At 49.8% G+C, this 22187-nt stretch overlaps 1 protein-coding gene across 5 annotated transcripts in view; it reads left to right on the plus strand.

Moving 5' to 3' along the window:
• Positions 1–22187, plus strand: part of LOC132348188 (unconventional myosin-XVIIIb-like) — a 102590-nt gene that overhangs the window by 17088 nt on the left and 63315 nt on the right. For 2 of the 5 annotated variants that reach the window (XM_059895490.1, XM_059895489.1), the window contains exons 2-5: positions 7353–7567; positions 9573–9715; positions 10547–10644; positions 11695–11758. In XM_059895490.1, the coding sequence (XP_059751473.1) occupies positions 7353–7567; positions 9573–9715; positions 10547–10644; positions 11695–11757 (519 nt within the window). In that variant the 3' untranslated portion in view covers position 11758. Of the gene's footprint in view, positions 1–7352; positions 7568–9572; positions 9716–10546; positions 10645–11694; positions 11759–20644; positions 20783–22187 lie in introns of those variants that run through there. The other 3 variants (XM_059895488.1, XM_059895493.1, XM_059895491.1) reach the window with 3 other exon arrangements.

Consider the following 22187-nt stretch of genomic DNA (forward strand, 5'->3'; position numbering starts at 1 on the left):
AAGTTCTATATCAGTACCGTTTGAATGATAACAGCCCATAATCAAGCCCTTAGGTGCTCAATGTTCTACATACAGATCTTTTTTTAAAAAAATCATCTTACGTGTGTGTTTTTAACATTTTTTATTTATTTATTTATTTATTTTTGGCTGCGTTGAGTCTTCGTTGCTGTGCACAGGTTTTCTCTAGTTGCGGCGAGCGGGGGCTGCTCTTCGTTATGGTGTGAGGGCTTCTCACTGTGGTAGCTTCTCTTGTTGCAGAGCACGGGCTGTAGGCACGCGGGCTTCAGTAGTTGTGGTGCGTGGGCTTCAGTAGTTGTGGCTCACCGGCTCTAGAGCGCAGGCTCAGTAGTTGTAGTGCACGGGCTTAGTTGCTCCGAGGCATGTGGGATCTTCCCGGACCAGGGCTTAAACCCGTGTCCCCTGCATTGACAGGCGGATTCTTAACCACTGTGCCACCAGGGAAGCCCCTGAAGTTTTAATTTAATCTTAATTAATTTAAATTTAAATAGCCCCATGTGGCGGCTAGTGGCTGCTGTATTAGACAGCAAAACTCCAGGTAACAAGGGAGCAGGGGTAGAAAGACAGCCCTGTGATGGAGCAATCAGGGGAGCCTCCCAGCAAAAGACTGACCAGCCTCTTGCCTCACTGCGGCAGGGGAAGCACCAGGCTGGAAATGGCAAATACTTGGCACAGGCACCACTCCTAACCATTCCTGCACCCATGGCAGACATTGCTAGTCGATCACCACACACTTTCTTGCTAGTTCAGCCATAGCTCAGGATCCTTCTCAGTACAACACTCCAGGCAGTCCCCAACTACACATCAGTAGATGCTAGCATTTGAGAGAAATATTACTGCTCATCCCTAGGCCAGGAGGCCCATCTGGGAGGTCCAGGATCTCACCAGGCTGTAAGGTGGCTGGCAAGGGACGTGTGGCCAACCTGGGTCAGTGAGGCAACCACAGATATGGAGAGTGGAGAGGCAATGTGCTGGAGGAGCCAAGATTTTTCTATTTCTTCAAGAAACACTCAGAGCATGATTTAGAGAGAGAGGAAGGGGGTGGGGGGAGAGGTGAAGACTTGTCAAAGCCAGCTGATGTGCAAAGCATTTGGAGATTTTTATTGAGCTGGGTGCAATATTGTGATTTATGAAGAAAAATACATATTTGGTCATTCAGACCAAAAATATATATTTGGTCATCTCCCACATGGCCCAAAGCTTAAAATATTTACATTTTTGCCCTTTTTGGAAAAAAAAAAAAATTTGCTGACCCTTATTCTAGAGAGGGTTCTGAATTGCCCACAAAAGTGGACTTGCTGGATTAAAGGAAATATACATTGAAAATTTCAGCAGATGCTGCCCTTCATACTTGCACTAGCAGTGTATGAGATTGCCTGTTCCCCAGTGTCCTCACCAACACAGAGTAATATCAAACTTTTCCATGTGGCCAATTTGATAGGTGAAAATGGTATTTCACTATAGTTTTTTTTTTTTTTTTTTGGTGTGTTAGTTTCTGCTTTATAACGAAGTGAATCAGCTATACATATACATATATCCCCATATCTCCTCCCTCCCGCATCTCCCTCCCTCCCACCCTCCCCATCCCACCCCCCCAGGCGGTCACAAAGCACCGAGCTGATCTCCCTGTGCTATGTGGCTGCTTCCCACTGGCTATCTATTTTACATTTGGTAGTGTATATATGTCCATGACCCTCTCTCACCCTGTCACATCTCAACTCTCCCCCTCCCCATATCCTCAAGTCCATTCTTTAGTAGGTCTGTGTCTTTATTCCCATCTTGCCACTAGGTTCTTCATGACCTTTTTTTTTTTCCTTAGATTCCATATATATGTGTTAGCATACTGTATTTGTTTTTCTCTTTCTGACTTACTTCACTCTGTATGACAGACTCTAACTCCATCCACTTCATTACAAATACCTCCATTTCATTTCTTTTTATGGCTGAGTAATATTCCATTGTATATATGTGCCACATCTTCTTTATCCATTCATCCGATGATGGACACTTAGGTTGCTTCCATGTCCTGGCTATTGTAAATAGAGCTGCAATGAACATTTTGGTACATGACTCTTTTTGAATTATGGTTTTCTCAGGGTATATGCCCAGTAGTGGGATTGCTGGGTCGTATGGTAGTTCTATTTTTAGTTTTTTAAGGAACCTCCATACTGTTCTCCATAGTGGCTGTATCAATTTACATTCCCACCAACAGTGCAAGAGGGTTCCCTTTTCTCCACACCCTCTCCAGCATTTATTGTTTGTAGATTTTTGGATGACGGCCATTCTGACCGGTGTGAGATGATACCTCATTGTAGTTTTGATTTGCATTTCTCTAATGATTAATGATGTTGAGCATTCTTTCATGTGTCTGTTGGCCATCTGTATATCTTCTTTGGAGAAATGTCTGTTTAGGTCTTCTGCCCATTTTTGGATTGGGTTGTTTGTTTTTTTGTATTGAGCTGCATGAGCTGCTTGTAAATCTTGGAGATTAATCCTTTGTCAGTTGCTTCATTTGCAAATAATTTCTCCCATTCTGAGGGTTGTCTTTTGGTCTTGTTTATGGTTTCCTTTGCTGTGCAAAAGCTTTTAAGTTTCATTAGGTCCCATTTGTTTATTTGTGTTTTTATTTCCATTTCTCTAGGAGGTGGGTCAAAAAGGATCTTGCTGTGATGTATGTCATAGAGTGTTCTGCCTATGTTTTCCTCTAAGAGTTTGATAGTGTCTGGCTTTACACTTAGGTCTTTAATCCATTTTGAGTTTATTTTTGTGTATGGTGTCAGGGAGTGTTCTAATTTCATACTTTTACGTGTACCTGTCCAGTTTTCCCAGCACCACTTATTGAAGAAGCTGTCTTTTCTCCACTGTATATGCTTGCCTCCTTTATCAAAGATAAGGTGACCATATGTGCGTGGGTTTATCTCTTGGCTTTCTATCCTGTTCCATTGATCTATATTTCTGTTTTTGTGCCAGTACCAAACTGTCTTGATTACTGTAGCTTTGTAATATAGTCTGAAGTCAGGGAGCCTGATTCCTCCAGCTCCATTTTTCGTTCTCAAGATTGCTTTGGCTATTCGGGGTCTTTTGTGTCTCCATACAAATTGTGAAATTTTTTGTTCTAGTTCTGTGAAAAATGCCATTCACTATAGTTTTAATTGTACTTACCTTATTAGCAGTAAGATTTAGTATTAGGGGGTAGGTATAATAAAATATATATGTGGTCTTTGTCCCTCGTTCCTGGCACAAAACTTGTAAAACCTGTGGAATTTCCAGATAGGAGTGTCTTTTGATATTCATAACAAAACCGTTTCAGCCACACCTGAGTTTGTGTTAATGAGGTGACTTTTGGAAAGCCCCTAAGGAAGGGGCTGGTTGCCAGGGGAACCAACCAGAATTAGAGGATTGGAACTTTCAGTCTCTTCCACCCTCCCCCCACCCCCTTGAAAGGGAGAGGGCCTTGAGGTTGAATCAGTTAATCCTGTCTACATAACGAAGCTTCAGTGAAATTAAAAGAATGGGGTTTGGAGAGCTTCTGGATTGGTGTACACAGGGAGGTGCCGGATGGGACAGCATGGAAGCTTTGCACCCCTTTCCCCATACCTTGCCCTGTGCGTCTCTTCCATATGGCTGTTCCTGAGTTAGATCCTTTTATAATAAACTGGTAATCTAGAAAGGAGGAAAAAAAAAAAAAAAAAAAAAATATATATATATATATATATATATATATATATATATTTGGTCATCTCATATATATTTGGCTTTCCAAAAGTCACCTCATTAACATAACAAAAGGCACCTTTTTTAAAAGATTAATTTTTATTCGAGCATAGTTCTGCTGTACAGCAAAGTGAATCAGCTATACATATACATATATCCCCTCTTTTTTGGATTTCCTTCCCATTTAGGTCACCCCAGAGCACTGAGTAGAGTTCCCTGTGCTATACAGTAGGTTCTCATTAGCCTGGAAGGGCGACGCTGCACTCTCCCCTCCCTTGCCAGGCAGGCTGTGCTTGTGTTACTGCAGCCCAAGGCCCTGAGAGCCTGCTCTGGTTCCTTAGGGGCCCCTGGGAGGGGTGTTTGTCACAGGTCTCTCCGCAAGCCCAGTTCTCTCGACCGTGACTGTCCTCGATTGCGGCGTCTGCTACACGGCCTGGGTCAAAGAGCCTAAAAGTGCGGGGATTGGGACCCAACCTGGTAGGAGGAACTTGAGTCCCGTGATCCCCCTAAGCCCCTGTAACCCTGCGGTGGGCGTGGGTCCCCCTCAAGTCACGCTGCCTCCCACACCCACAGCTGCCTTGTCTTTGGCTGAGTCCCCTCTGGTTCCTCAAATGGCCACCAGGTGGGAGCAGAGACCTGCGGTGAGGCTGGGACTGAGGCCTCCTTGAAGATGGGCTAGGAGGGGTCCAGGCAGGGCTGGGGGCCTCTCTCACTGGGGGTCTGGGCCTGCCGGGTGGCTGGGAGCTGGGTGCGTGCCTGGGGGTGCAGGCCTCTTTTGGGGTGAGTGTGCTGTGACTGCGTGGGGTGTAGATGGGCACACCTGTGTGCAGAGGCCTCTGCAGCTGTTGGGTGCGTGTGCCCTTGAGCGTGCCCGTGTGCAAGCATGCAGGGGTACCTGTGTGTGACTGCGGGGCCTGGGTCTGCAGAATCCTCCCTGTTCCCCTGTAGGCCTGAGAAGGCTGACGATTGGGATAGCCTGGCCCTTGAACTTTATGTTTCCAAAGTGGGAGGTGGCTCCGAGGCTCGGACCTCAGGACCCCCTGCCCGCTGCGTTCCCTTAGGCTGTGTCCAGCCAGTGTGGCGGCTTGTCCTACTTTGCCAGCTTTGGGGTCCTGCTGAGCCTTTTTTAGTTATTTATTTTTTTAACATCTTTATTGGAGTATAATTGCTTTACAATGGTGTGTTAGTTTCTGCTGTATAACAAAGTGAATCAGTTATACATATACATATGTTCCCATATCTCTTCCCTCTTGCATCTCCCACCCTCCCTATCCCACCCCTCTAGGTGGTCACAAAGCACCAAGCTGATCTCCCTGTGCTCTGCGGCTGCTTCCCACTAGCTATCTATTTTACGTTTGGTAGTGTATATATGTCCATGCCACTCTCTCACTTTGTCACATCTTACCCTTCCCCCTCCCCATATCCTCAGGTCCATTCTCTAGTAGGTCTGTGAGCCTTTTGATTTGTGTCAGGATGGGGACTCATTGCTGTTCCTGGGGGCCTCGGGGTAGGAAAGGCCAACAGTGCACTGGGGGTGCTCCTTAGCCCCAGGCTGGGGGTTCGGGGAGGGGGAGGGCCGCCACACCGGAGTTTGTGCCCCTGGTCCTGCCAAGCCACTGGGAGGGTGGATGCTAGCCCACTTGTCACCTGCTTAGCATCCTGGGCTTCCAGGGTCCTCCTCCAGCCAGGCCCGTTTCCCTGCTCCCTTTGGTGCCTTTCTACTGCCCTCACTACCTCCACCGCCCTCTTCCGTTCTCCCTGAAAACCACCAGGCTAAGCAGACATTTGTCAAGGTCACAGTGACCTCCATGCTGCCAAGCCCAGCGGACAATTCTCCGGCCTCCTCTGACTTGACCCTCAGCAGCACTTCAGGGGCTGGTCCTTCCCTCCTCCTGCCATCACTCCCTTCCGTAGCTCAGGAATTCCGCTCTCCTGGTTTTCCTTCTGTCCCGCTGGCCCTCCCTCTCAGCCTCCTTTGCTGGTCCCTGATCTCTCCAAGTCTGGGTGCCCCATCCCTACACCTCTTCTCTCTCCCTCTTTAAACACCCACTTCCTTGGTGATCTCATCCAAGCTCATGGCTTTAGAATGACTCCCGTTCAGTATAATTTAATTAGTTGGTTTTTTATCATCTGTCTTCTCCCAAATGAAAGCAAGCTCTTGACAGGCAGGGCTTTTTTTGTCTTAAGTCAGGTTTATTAAGGTATAATTTACATACAGTTAATGTCACCTTTTTTAGTGTTCACTTCTGTAAGTTTTTGACAAACACGTATAGTTGTGAAACTGTCTCCGCCATCAATTACAGGACAGTTCCCATCACCCCCAAAAGTTCTCCATACCCTTTTGGTCATCCCCTCCCCCATGTCCCGCCCTTGGCAGCCACTAATCTGTTCTTTTGTCCCTTTTCCCTAGTTGTGCCTTTTCTGAAAAGTCATAAAAATGGAATTGTACTGCGTGTAACCTTTGGAATCGGCTTCTTCCACTTATCACAATGCACAGCTCATTTGAGATTCACCCATATTGTTGCAGCTGTGAGCCGTTAGTTCTTTTATTCTATTGTATTTTATTGTGCAGCCTTGTTTATCTGTTCAGAGGGGGACCAGTTGTCCTGGTTTCCATGGGAGGGAATGGTTTTTCTGGGACATGGGACTTTCAGTGCTAAAACCAGGGTGGTTGGTTATCTTAGTTCTTTAGTTGAGGGACATTTGGGTTGTTTCTAGTTTGTTGATGATTTTGAATGCCTACTCAATATAACCAGCGACAGAGGGTTTTTTGGTGAACACAAATGTTCATTTCTCTTGGGTAAATACCTAGGAGTGGGATTGCTCAGTTGTATGACGAGTGTACATATCACTGTAAAAGAGGCTGCCAAGCTGTTCTCCAGAGTGGCTGTATTGTGTAGCATTGTGGGAGAATTCCACTTGCTCTGCGTCTTAACCAGAACTTGGTAGTGTGTCAAAAAAATTAAAAACAGGTTTTTTAGCCATCTTAATAGGTGTATAATGATATCTCCTCACGGTTGGCAGAAATTTCCTTTATTCGCCTTGAGTAGTGTTGTGCCCCCAGTGCCTGGGTTAGTGCCTGCTATGTAGTAGACACTCGATGAATATTTTTTTTTTTTTACTGAGTGAATGAATGTATGGATGGATGAATGAATGAAGTCAAAGGGGCTTCCGGTATCTAAATCTGTTATAGCAAATACATAGCACACGTACCGCCAATTCCCCCATGCCCCATTCTGTTTCCATGGCAGATGTCACTCATCAATTGAGCCATTTTATCCACCTGCTTCATTTCAGACAGGTACGATCCGGTCCTTTGTGTAGCAAGTGAGATGAGCCCCATGAGCTAATGCAGCTCTAGTTCAAGCCTCTCATTGGCTGAAGAAGAGGCCAGGCTCAGAGCAGGGTCCAAGGCTGCCCAAGGACTCACAGCGAGCCAGTGGCAGGACTAGATCTCCAGGCTGGGCTCTCCCCAGAAAAATGCACGACGTCTCTGACAAGGCTGGAGTAGGATGGGAGGCATGGACGTGGATCTGGGCTTGAGGCCGGGTTGGAGCATTGTGGAGTGCTCCCTGGGCCCCGGCTGGGTGGGAAGGCTGATGCCGGCGATCTTCCTGCAGGTGCCCAGGAGCTGCCGGGATGGCCTACCCGCCCACGTTGGCTCCCTGGCCCAGCGGGCGTACTGGGCTCTGCTGAGCCAGCAGAGGGACCAGAGCATCGTGGCCCTGGGCCGGAGCGGTGCTGGCAAGACCACCTGCTGCGAGCAGGTCCTGGAGCACCTGGTGGGGATGGCAGGCGGTGTGGATGGCAGGGTCTCGGGTACAGTGGTCTCCAGGTGACGTGCAGCTGGGACGTGGTGGGGGCGGTGGCGTGGGGGAAGGGAAGGGAGAGTCGGAGGGGTGCTGGGCGGCTCTTCCTTCTGTCTGCTCAGCTAGCGTTCACTGAGCACCTGGCTGTGTGCAGACCCTGTGCTGGCTTCTGGGCAGGGCCGCCCCGAGGCTGTTGGGTACTTTTGTGTGAATTAGAAACAGGTACTCCTTGCCTAAGACACTCACTGCCACACGTGGAACCGTCGTCACGCATTGACATTGTTAGAACCAAACACTTGACCCCCGCGTTCTGGGCCATCATCCTAATAAGCGTACAGGCCTATGGCTATCTGATATAAATGCTGTGCCCTTAGGTGTGGTGTCCTTGTGCAGCGCACAGCCCACTGGACTGTGCAGAGGACCCGATAAGTAAAAACAAAGACAAGGAGGCACCGACAGCCGGAAGGGAGACTCAGCTGCGCATCTGTGCCAGACTCCAGTGCTCTGCACCGCTTGCTCGCCGAGCTGGGGAGGGGAGAGGCGGAGGGAGCACAGAGAAGGGGCCGGGGGGCTTCCTTGAGGAAATGATGTTTGAGCTGGGCATTAAAGAAAGAGTGTCAACATTGTAAATCAATTATACTTCAATAAAAAAATAGTGTCAATTGGTGATAATAATTACAATATTGATGGTGATCGTGGTAAATGCTTGCTGAGGACTTACGCGCCAGGCTCTATTCCAAGCAGGTTAACTTATTTATTATTTAAAACATCCCTATAAGGTAGACATTATTATTATTTGAATTTTATAGATGAGGCCATTAAAACGCAGGGAGGTTAACCAGCTTGCCCAAGGCCACACAGCTCATACATCCTAGCACCGAGATTCAAACACAGACAGTTTGGCTCCAGAGCTATTACCCCTGGGCCAGTGTTCTCAATGTATTGTTGCCCCTCTGAGGAGCCTTTTTAGTTGTTCTTTCTCCTAATCGTCTCCCACCATGAAAAGTTAATGCCATAGATTCACCATATATTTGTTTATGCAGTGTGTGTGTATGTGTGTATATATATACAGACACACACAGACGTATATATATATGTATCTGTGCTCTATTCTATACATAAGAAAGGAAAACTGCCCCCATCCTCAAGAATCAGTTTCTGCCCTCTTGGGGGCAGTATTCCCCCTGCTGAGAATATATGGCCCAGGCAGTATTGCTTTTCTAATAATAACAAACAATACTAACACCACCACATTTTGAGCATGTTCTGAGCACTTTACATTATTAAATCTTTTAGTCTTTGTGGCAACCACATGAGGTAAGTAAGTACTATTATTACCCCCATCTTATAGATGGGGTATCTGAGGCACAGGGAGGTTAATTTATTCGCTCCAAATCAGGTGACTAACAAGGGGGAGAGGCCATATTCAAGCTTGTTTAACCACTGTACTATCCTGCTTCTCCACTGGGGTTATTCCAGTGCTTTATTGATCACCTGTTCTGCACCTGGCCCAGGTTAGAGCCCTGTTAGGAGCTGGGGATACAGCAAGGAGAGGCCCTCCCAGAATGTAGTTCTGCTGAAAGTGTGTGTTGGGGGTGTGGGAGTCAGGCTAGGCTGTATCCAGGTGCCTAGCACATAGTGGGTGCTCGTTAAATAGTTATGTTAAAAAGCCTGGGACTGCGGGGCTTTTTGAGCTGGCTGTGATGGGCGTTCCCCGAGAGCAGGTCCAAGAATGTGAATGCCCTGCCCTCCTCCTAGACTCCACCAGGCCCAGGAGGCCCTAGGGCAGCCCTTGTCACTCAGATTGTACCAATCCTAGGTGTGTGTATCTCCCCTTCTGGGCTCACTCTTGCTCCCCCCGCGCCCCTGCTTGCAGCACAGGGCCAGCCCAGCAGCGGAAGAGGTGTGGCTTAGAGCTGAGTTGGGGGAGTGGAGGGGGCCCTGCTGGGGCCTGGGGCCAGAATGGGGTCCTGTGAGAGGTGGGGGTGGCAGCACCCAGGCCACGGGTGATGCCCGTCTGTGCCCCACCAGTGGAGAAGATTCGAGCCACCTTCACTGTCCTCCGGGCCTTTGGCTCCGTGTTCACCGGCCACAGCCGCCGTGCCACCCGGTTCTCCATGGTGATGTCACTGGACTTCAACGCCACAGGCCGAGTCACGGCCGCCCAGCTCCAGGTGAGGCCTCTGGGTGGGAGGGAGAGGGGGCCCTATGGGGCTGCAGTAGCCTCAGCCCCCCTCAGCAGGGCCCACGCCTCCAGCTGGGACCCTGGAATGTGTCTAAATGGTCATCGCTTCCCAGGCCAAGGCCAGCTCCTCTCCACCTTGCTCAGTGCCCAGACATCTCCTTCCGGAGCACGCCGGCTCGTCTGTGCCTCGGAGTATCACAGGGATGAAATATTCATGAGTAGATACATAATTCAGCCGCTCATTAGCTGGGTCTTAAAAGCGTAAGCTGAAATTAAACAGGCGCTCGCTGACCTTCTGCGGCTGCCCGTGTGTGACAGGCACATGGCCTGTTTGTTCCTCTCTCTGAAATCACTCTGCTCTTCCCCTTCCCCCCCCCCCGCCCCCGCAAACATTCTGTTTGATCAGAAAACAGGATTAGGTTATTAGAAATGTTGTTTGTATGTGGAGCTAGGAGAATACCCAGACTCGCTGGTGCACGATAAATCCCTTTCTGTCCCGGCCCTGAAAGTCAACCGTGCATCACCATGTGGGTCAAGTTATTAAGGGCTTCGGTTGCGTAAGAGTGTGTTGGAGGGCGGCTCTGGGTTAATTGTTAGTACCCTTGGATTCCTTCATCGGAATGAGCCCGTTGCATTCGTTGATTGCCTGCGTGGACTCTGAATCAGTGAGACAAAGGCCTGGCACGTTTTGATTTGGAGGCATCCAGCCAAGTTGGGGCCTGAGGTGCTGCCTCGAAGAGTGGGCCTGGGGGTTGGTGGGGGTGTGTGGGCAGCCTAGCGGGGCCTCGTGTTGACCGGCGCCTGTCCTCTCCCCTGGCAGACGATGCTGTTGGAGAAGAGCCACGTGGCCCGGCAGCTGGAAGAAGGCAATTTCGAGGTTTTCTCCCAGATGCTAGCCGGATTGGACCTGGATCTCAGGTGAGCGACTGGGCTGAGCAGGGACGGCCGAGGGCAGTGAGACAAGGGGCCTCCGCTCTCCAGGGCCCCAGCCCTGCCTCTGCCCAGAGCTGAGAGGCAGTGGAGCCCAGTGGTTAGGAATCTGGCCTCTGATTCCTGCTGCCTGGTACTGCTCCTGGGCTGGGTGAACCTGACCAGGTGTCACCTGCTCTGAACCTCCGTTTCTTCCTCTGTAAAGTGGAAATAGTACCTTGACTGACCTTACAGGATTAAGTGAGATAATTCACATATGGCTCTTCATACACGCTGGGGGGTGGTGGTGGATGTCTGCTGTGACGGTGACATTTTGGTACAGGTTCTGACAGCAGCGTGGGAGGTGGGCAAGGAACAGCAGACCCCAAATCTTCCAGAAGCTCCTAAACTCTGTGAGAGCCCTGGGTGCACCTGGGGGAGCTCAGGGCGAGGAGGCACCAGGTGGAACAGCAGAGAAGCCAGAAGACTCATCTGGGAGGGCCTTCTGGGGGAGGTGGCCCAGGGAGTCATCTCTGCCCCTCGCTGACTCCTGGGAATTCTTGGACACGTGGCTCCCTGTCTGTGAGCCTTGGTTTCCTCATCTGTTGAACGAATGAGTAAGTTTCTATCTAGTGAAGCTCCAGGGAGTGCTCACCCCAGGCGAGGGGTGATAATTTTCAGTTTGCCTCTGCGTCCCCCATCATTTGTCTCCTGCCTTCCACCCCCGTCTGAAGGGCAGGCCCAGCCTGTCCTGAGCCTCCTGGCTAAGGCCAGAGGGGCACCTTACCCTTTGGAGAGAGGGCAGATTAGAGAGGAAACTCCCAGTTTTCAGAGCAGGGTAACTGAGGAGTAAGGAAGCTTCTGGAAGGCCTTCACTTAAGAAGGGCCCATTGAGGGCAGCAAGTGAGGAATATTCGGGAGGCAGGGCCAGGGCCTGAGGCAGACCCCTGGGCCACCTGGGGCACTCTGTGGAGCCCCGTGCCATGATGCCCACCTGCCCTGCCAGGCCACTGGTGTGGGTGGGTCCTCCCTTACTTCTGGTCCCTTCTCTGTTTCCAGGACAGAACTGTACCTGCACCAGCTGGCAGACAGCAGCTCCTTCGGCATGGGCGTATGGCCTAAGGTAAAGAGGAGGTCCTTCTGGGTGTGAGTGGGTGTCTGTGTCCCCATGGCCAAGATGGGAGGGTCCCCTGTGTGGCTCGTCCCTCTGCCACTGGGGTGAGTAGTTGGCAAGGGCTGGTCACGTGGGGGAGGCAGGGTTGCCTTTATGGGGCCTGGGCTTGTCAGGGAAATGAGTCTTGTGCTAATAAAGGGAACCAGGAGGTGGTTTGTGTAGAGGTAAGGGCGCGGTCTCCGGGACAGGCTGTCTGGGTTCAAACCCCGGCTCTGACACTTACTGGATATGAGACCTCCGGCATGGACCCTAGCCTCTCTGAATGTCTGTGTCCTCTTCGGTAAAATAACAACAGTAGCTAGCAATATCTGCCTCATGGACCTGTTGTCAGGATTAAATGAAACGATGTGCAGAAAGCAGCTAGCACTGGGCTTGGATTACATCAGTCAGTGGCAGTTTTCTTAGGAAATATTGTTGATGATTAATGTGGCTTCCTGGAAGATGGGGCCTGTGAGTAGGGCCTTGAGAGGTGGTATTCGGTTGTTTAAAAAAGCACATTGTTCACTTGTTTATTCTTTTATTTATTTTTTTATATTTTAAAAATTGTTTTGAATCACCCACCCCCACCCCCACTCCTACCATCATCCCCTGTGCCAGGCCTGTGCTGAGTGCTGGGATTATGGTCCTCATCCCTAAATTTTCACCCTATCAAGAGAGAAAGACTTGGGAATTAATGCAATCCTGTGGGATAAGAAAAATGCCAGAGTTTGTACAACATTCTGTACACCAGAGGATAGATGAAAGCTACTTGGCCTCAGTCAGGGAAGGCTTCTTAGCCAAGGGGACATCTGACCTGGGTTTTGAAGGATGAGTAGGAGCTTACCAGGCAGAGGGGAGTGAATCATTTCTACTCTGAAGCCCTTTTCCAAACATACGTGTCAGGGAAACAAATGGTGCTGGAATAATTTGGTATCGTCATGCAAAAAAAAAGAATTTCAGTCCACAAATTCACACCATGTACAAAAATCGACCAAAAAAAATGGATCATAGACCTTAATGTAAGACTTAAAATCATAAAATTTCCAGAAGAAAACAGGAGGAAAATTTCTGTAACTTTGGATCGAGCAAAGGCTTCATAGATATGACCCCAAAAGCACAGTCCATGAGAGAACAAATTGATGAATTGCACTTTGTTGAAATTAAGAACTTCTGCTCTTTGCGTGTCACTGTTAATATGAAAATACAAGCCACAGACTGGGAGAAGATACTTGCAAATCACATATCTGAAAAAGTCTTTGAATCCAGAATTTATAAATGACTCTCAGAACTCATAAATAACCCAACAAAAAAGATGGGCCAAAGATTTCAACATAGACTTCCCCAGAGAAGATACTTAGATGGCATGTGAAAGTATATTAAACATCCTTAGTCATTAAAGAAATTGAAACTCGAACCATGATGAAATAACTACTACACAATTACTAGAGTGTCTACACTTGAAAAGATTGATCGTACCAATGCTGGTGAGAATCTGGGGTAACTGGAGCTCTCATACCCTGCTGGTGGGAGTGGAAAATAGTGCACCATCTCGGAAAACGGGCTCTTACAAAGTTAAACATACACCTCCCACGTGGCACGCTAGTCTACTCCTAGGTATTTATGCAGGAGAATGGAACTGTACATCCGTGCAAAATTTATTTTACATGAAAGTTCATTAGCAGTTTTATGTGTACTAGCCAAAACCTAGAAACTACCCAAAATGTCTATTAACAGGTTAATGGATGAATTCATTATAGAAAACCATAAAGGTAGGATACTACTCAGTAATAACAATGAACTGCTGATACATCCAAGAACATGATGGCTCTCAAAGTAATTGTGCTGAGTGAGGAATCTCAGATGAAAGAGTACAACCATATAATCCCATGTATTTGAAACTCTAGAAAATGCAAACGAATCTGCTGTGACAGCAAACAGGTCAGTGGTTGCCTGGGGTTTTGGTTGCAGGAGGAGGGGAGAGAGGATTATGAAAGGGAATTTTTGCGGGTGATATATGTGTCCATTGTCTTGAGTGCCGATGCTTTCACGGGTGTAGATGTCAAAGCTTATCACACTGTACTTGTTAAAGATGAGTGGTTTATTTTTGCCAGTTACACCTCAGTAAGGCTGTCTCACACTCTCTCTCTCTGCTGGGTACTATCCACAGAGTTACTGATTAAGTAGGTCTGGGCTAGGGCCTGAGAATCTGCATTTCTCACAAGTCCCCAGTTGATGGCGAAGCTGTGGGTCCAGGGACCCCGCTTTGAGAACCACTGTAGGTGAGTCTGTTTCGACAGTGAGTGGAGTGGGATGGAGTGGGGTGATGCTGCTCCCCCAGCTTCACCTGCCTGACACCCCCCTCCACGGGGTGGGGGGACTTGCAGTATGTTCTTCTTTCATGCCTCTTCTCCCCCTGGTTTCCGCGGCGCTAGGAGCCCAGACTGGCCCCAGCACGGCAGGGGATGCGAGGCTATCCCAGTTCTGGGTTTTCTTTAATGAGGTTGGGCCACATGTATCCATTTGAATCAGCAAGAGCGTTGTTTGTTTTCTTGGTTTTGATGAGGAGAAGGGCTCAAGCCAGGCCCACGTGAGCATCCCAGCCTGACCTGTTTGTTCACAGTCTGCATACAGGAATGGGGCACAGTGTGAACCCAATCAAGGAGGTGTTTGAAGTGGCTTTCTTTTTCTGTGTGTTTCTGGGGGTTGTTTTTTTAGACCAGTTGATCTGTGGGAACTGGTAGGGTATTTCTCTGTTCTCACCCTGCTACCTGGCAGGTATGGAGCGTGTTTTCTTTGTTCTCTAAGAGCAAAAATACAAGCTGGAAATTCGTCGGTCTTTGATAGAAGCCTGGGCTAGTTTTCTGGGATTGGGCCATCAGGTACTGACTCAGTGAAGGAATTTGGTGGTCAGGAAATCACCCCAAGAATGAGAGTTGCTAAGTACAAGCCCCCGAAGTCGCCAGAGTCAGCAAATAAAAATACGGGATACCTAGACCATATTCATCTTGTAACTGATCTAACAGCATGGTGACTGTAGTTAATAATACTGGACTTACTGTACATTTGAAATATCCTGGGAGAGTAGAACTTATGTGTTCGTACCACACACCGAGAAACGGTAACTATGTGAGGTGATGGGTGTATTAATTAACTTCATTGTGGTAATCATTTTACAATGTTTATGTATATCAAATTCACACATTGCACACCTAAAAATACACAATTTTTATTTGTCAATTATAATTCAGTAAAACTGGAAAAAAATACACGATGCCCGGTTAAATTCGAGTTTCACATAAACATCGAATACTTCTTTTTAAGTGTGTCCCAAATATTACATGGGCAGGCCTGGAGGGCTGAAGTTGTATCAGAGAGGGCTACCTGGAGGCGGTGAGTACAAGCTGGTCTTGGACTGTGAGAGAAGTTAGGCAGGTGCAGTGAGGCCAGCCTTCCTGCTGCACCGAGCTCCCAATGCAGAGGCAACGGCGGGGGAGAGCCAGCAGTGCAGTGGTTGCAGAGCACAGGGTGAGGGTGTGGGCCCGGGGGGCTGTCAGCTGGAGCGGCGGGGCCAGGTTGTGGGGAAGCCGGCCCTCGGGGTGGTGCTGGCCCTCCGTGGCCGCCTTCGCTCACTGATGGCCAGCTTCCCCTCCTTGTCCCTGTGCTGCATCCTCCCTGCCTGCCACATTTCAGCTTTTACTTACTTATTTATAAAATTTATTAATTTTATTTTTGGCTGCATTGGGTCTTCATTGCAGTGCGCGGGCTTCTCACTGCGGTGGCTTCTCTTGTTGCGGAGCACGGGCTCTAGAGTGCAGGCTCAGCAGTTGTGGCGCACGGGCTTAGTTGCTCCGCGGCATGTGGGATCTTCCCTTCCCGGACCAGGGCTCGAACCTGTGTCCCCTGCGTTGGCAGGCGGATTCTTAACCACTGTGCCACCAGGGAAGCCCCACATTTCGGCTTTAAATGGAACTTATTTGAGATCTGTTAGGGCACCAGGACACATTTGAAATCACAAAGCTTTCATATTATCTTCTCCTCTATAATTTATTTTTCCTCAACCTAGACTGATGTTTTAAAAAAGTACCAGCAGCAGTGGTCATAATAATAACAATAATCCTTGCCTCCCAGCCGTTTGCTTCTGGCTGGCAGCAGCCAGGCTTTGGCCCGAGGCACATTTATTTTTTATGACCCAGGCATCAACTGTGGAGGAATGGGCTCCAGACAGAAGGATGGGGGATCAGGCCCTCCTGCCAGGGGCTCTGCCAGGAGCTTTCTCTTACTTGATTCTCCTAAGGACCCTTTGACAGAAGGGATTATTATCACATGTGTTGGTTGGGAGGAGTAATCAGGCTCAGAGAGGTGAAACTACTTGCTTAAGGGCACACAGCTTTGAAGTGGCAGAAGCAGGGCATCCAGGTTGGCCTGACTCCACATTGTCTCTCTTGTTCGCCCCTCGCTGTCATCTCAGGTCTGTGCCCTGGCTGCAGACCGCGTGCTCTGGGATGTGCCCCAGTGTGCAGCCTTGGGTCACTTCTCCTCTCTCAGCTTCAGTTCCTCCCCCTGTGGAGTGGGTGGAGCAACGCCCTGACCCTCGGTCTGCCCCTAGGGTGGGCGCTCAGTAGAGAATCTGGCGTATAGTGGCTCCGTCCCTCCCCAGCTGCGTGGCCTTGGACAAGTGCCTTAGCCTCTCTGAGCCTCAGTTTCTCCTCTGACAATTGGAGAGACTCACAGCTGCCTTACAAGGTAAAAGCACCTAGTGCAGCATTGTAGGTGCTCAGTTAACCCTTCTCTTCTCCCTCCTTAAATGGACTTGCAGTGCCCGGAGAGAACGTGGACCCGTCAGTGTTGAGGTAAAGGGAGCCCTTGGCTCTGGCTGGACACCTGTCCTGCCCTCCCCGTGGTCTCCGTCAAGTTCACCCACCTGTGCAGGCACCCACATTTCTTTTGCAAATGAATAGAGTCAGTGTTCTGCATTTCCTTCCCAGATCCGGCTCCAGATCCAGGGGCTGGAACCGTGGGAATCCTTCCAGGCCTGGGTTGGTTGGTTGGTTGGTTGTAGAGACACAGGGGCGCCCACCCTGGCCCTGGAGGAGGGGGTGTGGTTAACATCCCCATGAAGCAGAGTGCGACCCCGGGCCCGGACCGTGCTTATAACCAGGGGCAGAACTCCAGGAGCCGGTTCCCTCGGCCAGGGAGGCCCCCGGTGCCGCACCCTCCACCGGAGAGCAGCGCCCAGCTGCAGACCGTGGCTCCCTGCGGCCCTGCACCCTGTGAGAGAGGCCTGCACGTGCCCCCTCAGGGGGCTCGGCACCTAACGCACCATGCCTTCCAGCCCCGCGCCCTTCTGCTAGGAGACCCTGCCTGCCTGCCTGCCCGCCTGCCCGCCCAGTACCCGCTTCTCCTGCTCGTGCTGGTGGCTTCACTCAGTGCTTCTTCCCAGAAGTCGGCTCCTTACCGCTCCCCGGAGCCCCCCAGGCCCAGCACTCACCCTGTGCTGTCAGTGTCTGTCTGCACATCTGTCCCCCTTATTGGACTGGGAGACCCTCAAGGACGGGCCACGCCTGATTCACTTGCCAGGGACTGCTGTGCGGCAGCAGGGAAGGTGTCCCTGGAAGGCCTGACAGCCTGGGCAGAGGCACGGGGTCGAGCCCAGCATTAACTGAGTGCCACTGTGTGCCGGGCACTGTGCTGGTGCTTTACGCACTTCGACTCATTTAATCCTCACAGTGGCCTGGGAGGAGGTTTGGCTGTTATTTTCATTCTATAGTGGTGGAAACTGAGCCTCCAGCGGAAGGGCAAGAGATTTGTGCAGTCACACCGCGGGGACGCAGAGCCGAGAGAACACGCAGTTCTGTCTGCCTCCAAATCCAAACCTGGCCTCTCTCTGCATTGTCGGAATCTCCTGGGTGCTCTAAATGCAGCCCGGTTGAATGTGGAGAGAACATTTTGGATTTTATTTTTTGCACTAAATTACCTGCCATCTTGGGTTAACCTTGCGTCTTTAATTGCATCAGACAAAGCCTGGGCATCTTCTGAGTCAGCTTTTACTTTTTCACTTTCTTTTTTTCAGTTCAGTTGAGACATACAGTCAAATGTTTATGAAAGCACTAATTTTAAGTATACAACTCAGTGATATTTATATTCTCACACGCACCTGCAGCCCCACACCAGCTCAACATCTAGAACATTCCTCATTCCAGTAAAGGCTTCCTTGAGTCCCCACCCCATCAGAGGCATCCCTCCCACCTGAGTCATCATCCTAACTTCTCTTCCCATAGGGGAGTTTTGCCCACATCTGGACTTCATGTAACCAGAATCCACAGTGCGTGGTCTTTTGTACAGGGCTCCTCTGTCTCACGTGGAATCTGTGGGGTTCATACATGTGCTTGCATGATCAGTGACGTGATCTTTTTCATTGCTGCGTGGTACCCCATCACTGTGCCCTGGCTGGACCACCCACTGTTTATCCATTCTCCTCTTGGTAGACATTTCGGCCGTGAGTTGATGTATCCCACTGATCTGATGTCTATTTTCGTGATTTTGAGGCAAGGACTGGCTTTTGTCAGGGCATTATGCAGAGGCGTCTGGCTCCCTGGAAGTTTAGGGAACTGTAAACATCCTCGTGATTCTAATTGCTTTAGATCAGAAGCATATATATTCATCCCTCCGTGTCTTCTGTTGCAGCAGAGACCGGGGGAGGCGGGGAGGAGAGAAAAAGAAGCAAACAAGCTCTAGTGGAAGTTTTCTAATTCTTCTGTTCGTACGAGCTAAGTGGCAGATGATGGGGTCTGCCTGTAATTTAAAGTCAAATGCTCATGGCTGACAGTGGGAGCCATAATAAATGTGTTGCCACTGTCCTTTTGGTGTCCTTTCTCTGCTACTTTGAAGTCTCATAAATAACCAAGAGCATGTTGGTAAGATGCCTTCCTCTCCTCCGTTTGCTCCAGCGGAGCAGCTGCAGTTGCTAGGTTGAGCTCCTCGTTGCTAGGGTTTTTGTGGTCCTGTGGTGCCCCAGAAATATGATGGATCAGTGGAACATGCTTCTGCTATTAATTGAAATGTTCCCACAGCGAATCTCTCAATGTCACTGCATGCGTTGACGTTGTCCCAGTAGGTCGAGGATCCTTGCAGGTTTCTTTCCCAGTTAGAAGAATTGGCTTGAGTGGAGGAGACAAGTGGCCTGGACGGGGAGTCAGAAAGCCTGATTCTAATCCTGTATCTGATACTAACTTGCTGTGTGACCTTGGGCAAGCGTTGTCCCCTCTCTAAGCATTGGACTCCATAAAATTCAAGGACCTGCCAGCTTTGACAGCTTACAGTTCATCACCCAAGCTCTGTAAACAGGCCAAGTGCAAATCAGGTCCTCATTATCTGTTGGAGGATTATTGACAGAAGAATTCTCATCCCCAGCTCACTTCCTCTCAACCCAGCAGGCTTCTGGGTCGCGTCTCCTTGGCCAGATGGCGTGTGTGGAGTTAGGAGTTTCAGGCTAATTTTAATATTCAATCAGACATAGTTGGGGGGACTTCCCTGGTGGCACAGGGGTTGAGAATCCGCCTGCCAGTGCAGGGGACACGGGTTCGAGCCCTGGTCCAGGAAGATCCCACATGTCGCAGAGCAGCTAAGCCCGTGCGCCATAACTACTGAGCCTGCGCTCTAGAGCCCGTGCTCTGCAACAAGAGAGGCCACCGCAATGAGAAGCCCGCACACCGCAACGAAGAGTAGCCCCCGCTCGCCACAACTAGAGGAGGCCTGTGCACAGCAACGAAGACCCAAGGCAGCCAGAAATAAATAGATAAATATATAAATTTATTTAAAAAAACAAACATAATTGGGATCATAAATCTGAAAAAGGAAAAGTGACACCAACAACCCATAAACATCTGGTCATACTATTTTCTCTTTCCTCCTGCTTAAAAATCTTTGGCAGTTTCCCTCTGCGTGCCCTGGGGATGGCAGACAGGGTCTCTTTCAGTTGCTGAGGCAGATCATTGGGTGGGGCTGCAAGGGGGGACATCCTGAAAAGAATCTGGACTCGCTGGTTTGCTGTGGGATCTTCATCGATTGGTGTTGTCTGCCACGGGTCCAGGAGTGTAAATAGGGATGCGTGTTTGTCCATCGTGGCTGGAGTTTTAAGCCTGTTCCCTTTAATATTGTGTTTGAGGCCTCCTCCATGGCACCGGTCAGCTTCTCGTGCTTATTTCCTCCCCCCACCTCTGTCTGCCCCACCTCCAAAAATACCTGCTTCTCTGTCCACGTTCAGTTGAGCACCTGTTGTCTCCAAAGATGTCCTTTGTTCCCGTTGTTCCCTCTGCCCGTCAGGCCTCTATTCCATCCAGTTGGTGAGCTCTGCCTATTTGTCTTTCAGACTTCAATCACAATCTTGTCTCATCTCCTGCGACATTCTCTTTGACTCTCTCGAGTGGGATTGATCGGCCAGGCCCTCCTCTGAGATCCCACAGTCCCCCACTTAGCCAGTTTCGCACTTAGTTGTTTTTACGTCTCTCTCCACTTCTAGCTTGAAAGGTCCTCAAAGTCAAGTTCTGGATTTCGCTCATCTCTGTCTCTCCAGAGCCCAGCACAGTGCAGAGCCTCAATAAATCTATTGAATGAACACACGAATGAATAAAAATCATGTCGCCTTCCAAAGTCAGATAGACATGATTTTTATAACTTTCCCAGCAGCCTGAGTTCTGTGTGTCAGTACTCCCCAGCTTAATCGTGGGTAATTGACCATGGTCATAAAATGACCACACATTCCCCCCAGACCAAGCCCTGCTTCCACTTGCAAGTTTGCATTTCCTCCACCATGACGGCCTGTTTGTCTTCCTCTCTCCCCTTGCTCTCACCCTGAAGGCAAGCAGAGGGCGGCGGCTGCCTTAGCGCAGCTCCAGGGCACCATGGAGACGCTGGGCATTTTGGAGAGCGAGCAGAGGGCCATTTGGCGGGTGTTGGCAGCCATCTACCACCTGGGTGTGGCGGGGGCCTGCAAAGGTACGTGCCTGCCGCCGGGCTCACCTGGGCTGCCGTCTGTCTCCGCCAGCAGGTGCCTGACAAGGCCCTTCTTTCCGTGAGGTGGGACAGGGTCAGCCTGTCATCTTCCACATCTCTGGGACTGCTCTCGGGGGGTGGGGGGGCTGCCGAGCCAGGCGTGCCGAGAAGGAAGCGGGCTGGATGTTTCAAGCAAACCGCGTCACCCAGCGCTGTCCAGTGGAGCTTTCTGTGATGACAGGGGGAGGTTCTCTGTCCAGCAGGATGGCCGCTAGCTGTACGTGGCTGTCGAGCTTTTGACATGCAGCTGGTGCAACCGAGGCGTTGAATTTTTCATTGCATTAAATTCTAAGTAACGTACATTTAAATAGCCACATGTAGCTAGTGGTTACTGTGCTGAGAAGAGACACCCTGAAACGGGTGAGAGAAGGCTGGGTCCACGCACTAAAGGTGATGTTTTCTGTCTGGACATCTTGGCGATGCTCACACCATATGCGCTGGAGCTGACGCAGCTCTCCTTCTTCTCCCAAACCTGCTCGCCATCCTTAACTGTCTGTTTGCTTATTGTCCCTGCTTCAAGTTGGTCTCCCCAAGTGGTTCTCATCGTCCCTCTCCCTCCCCCATCCCTATCCAGTCGTTGACCTTGCCCTGTAGATACTTTCTGTGACAACATTTCTGTCCTGACTTCTCTATTCTTACTACTGTCACCTTAGACTAAGTATTTGCTAATCCTTTTTTTGCTTGGACTATTGCAGTAGCGTCACTGCCGATGGCTTGGCTCCACCCTCACTGTGACCACTGGGCTCCTTTCTAAAACGTAGACCTGTTGTGCCATTCCCTGCTTAGACTCCTCCCGAGGCGCTCTCCTGTCTGCTACGTCAAGTAAAATTCCTTGGATTGGCATTCAAGGCTCCTCGCTTCCCTAACCAGACTCTTGAGCCATTGCTTTTGGCACTGCGAAAGGTCCCGGGGAGACGGTCAATATCGAGAGCAGTGTGGCTCCTGCCTTCATGGGGCTTATGGTACCTTATACTGTGATTGTGTCCTTGTCTAGCTGTTTCCTGTAGAGAGTGGCTTCCTTTGGGCCCAGAACATAGAGTTGGAATTTACTTTTTGAGTGGACACACGTGTTCATGGAGGTCTGTCCTCTGGAGCTATGTGTTGACTCTGGCTGACATTCTGGGCCATTCCTCTGTGGGGCAGCAGACTTCTTTGGAATATGCTGGCATGTTATTCCTGCCATTCCCATACCCGTGGGCCTTGTGGCCTGTTCTTTTGATTTTCATACACTTGAGCTGCATTGGTCCACTGATTTGATTTTGGACATTTCTAGAAGTTATGCTGAGTCAGAAATAGGGAAGGTAGGGAGTCCACAGTTGGTCCAAGCCAAGGGCAGACATGCTTAACT

Source organism: Balaenoptera ricei, chromosome 14 (assembly GCF_028023285.1).
Source record: "Balaenoptera ricei isolate mBalRic1 chromosome 14, mBalRic1.hap2, whole genome shotgun sequence".
Classification (NCBI taxonomy): domain Eukaryota; kingdom Metazoa; phylum Chordata; class Mammalia; order Artiodactyla; family Balaenopteridae; genus Balaenoptera; species Balaenoptera ricei.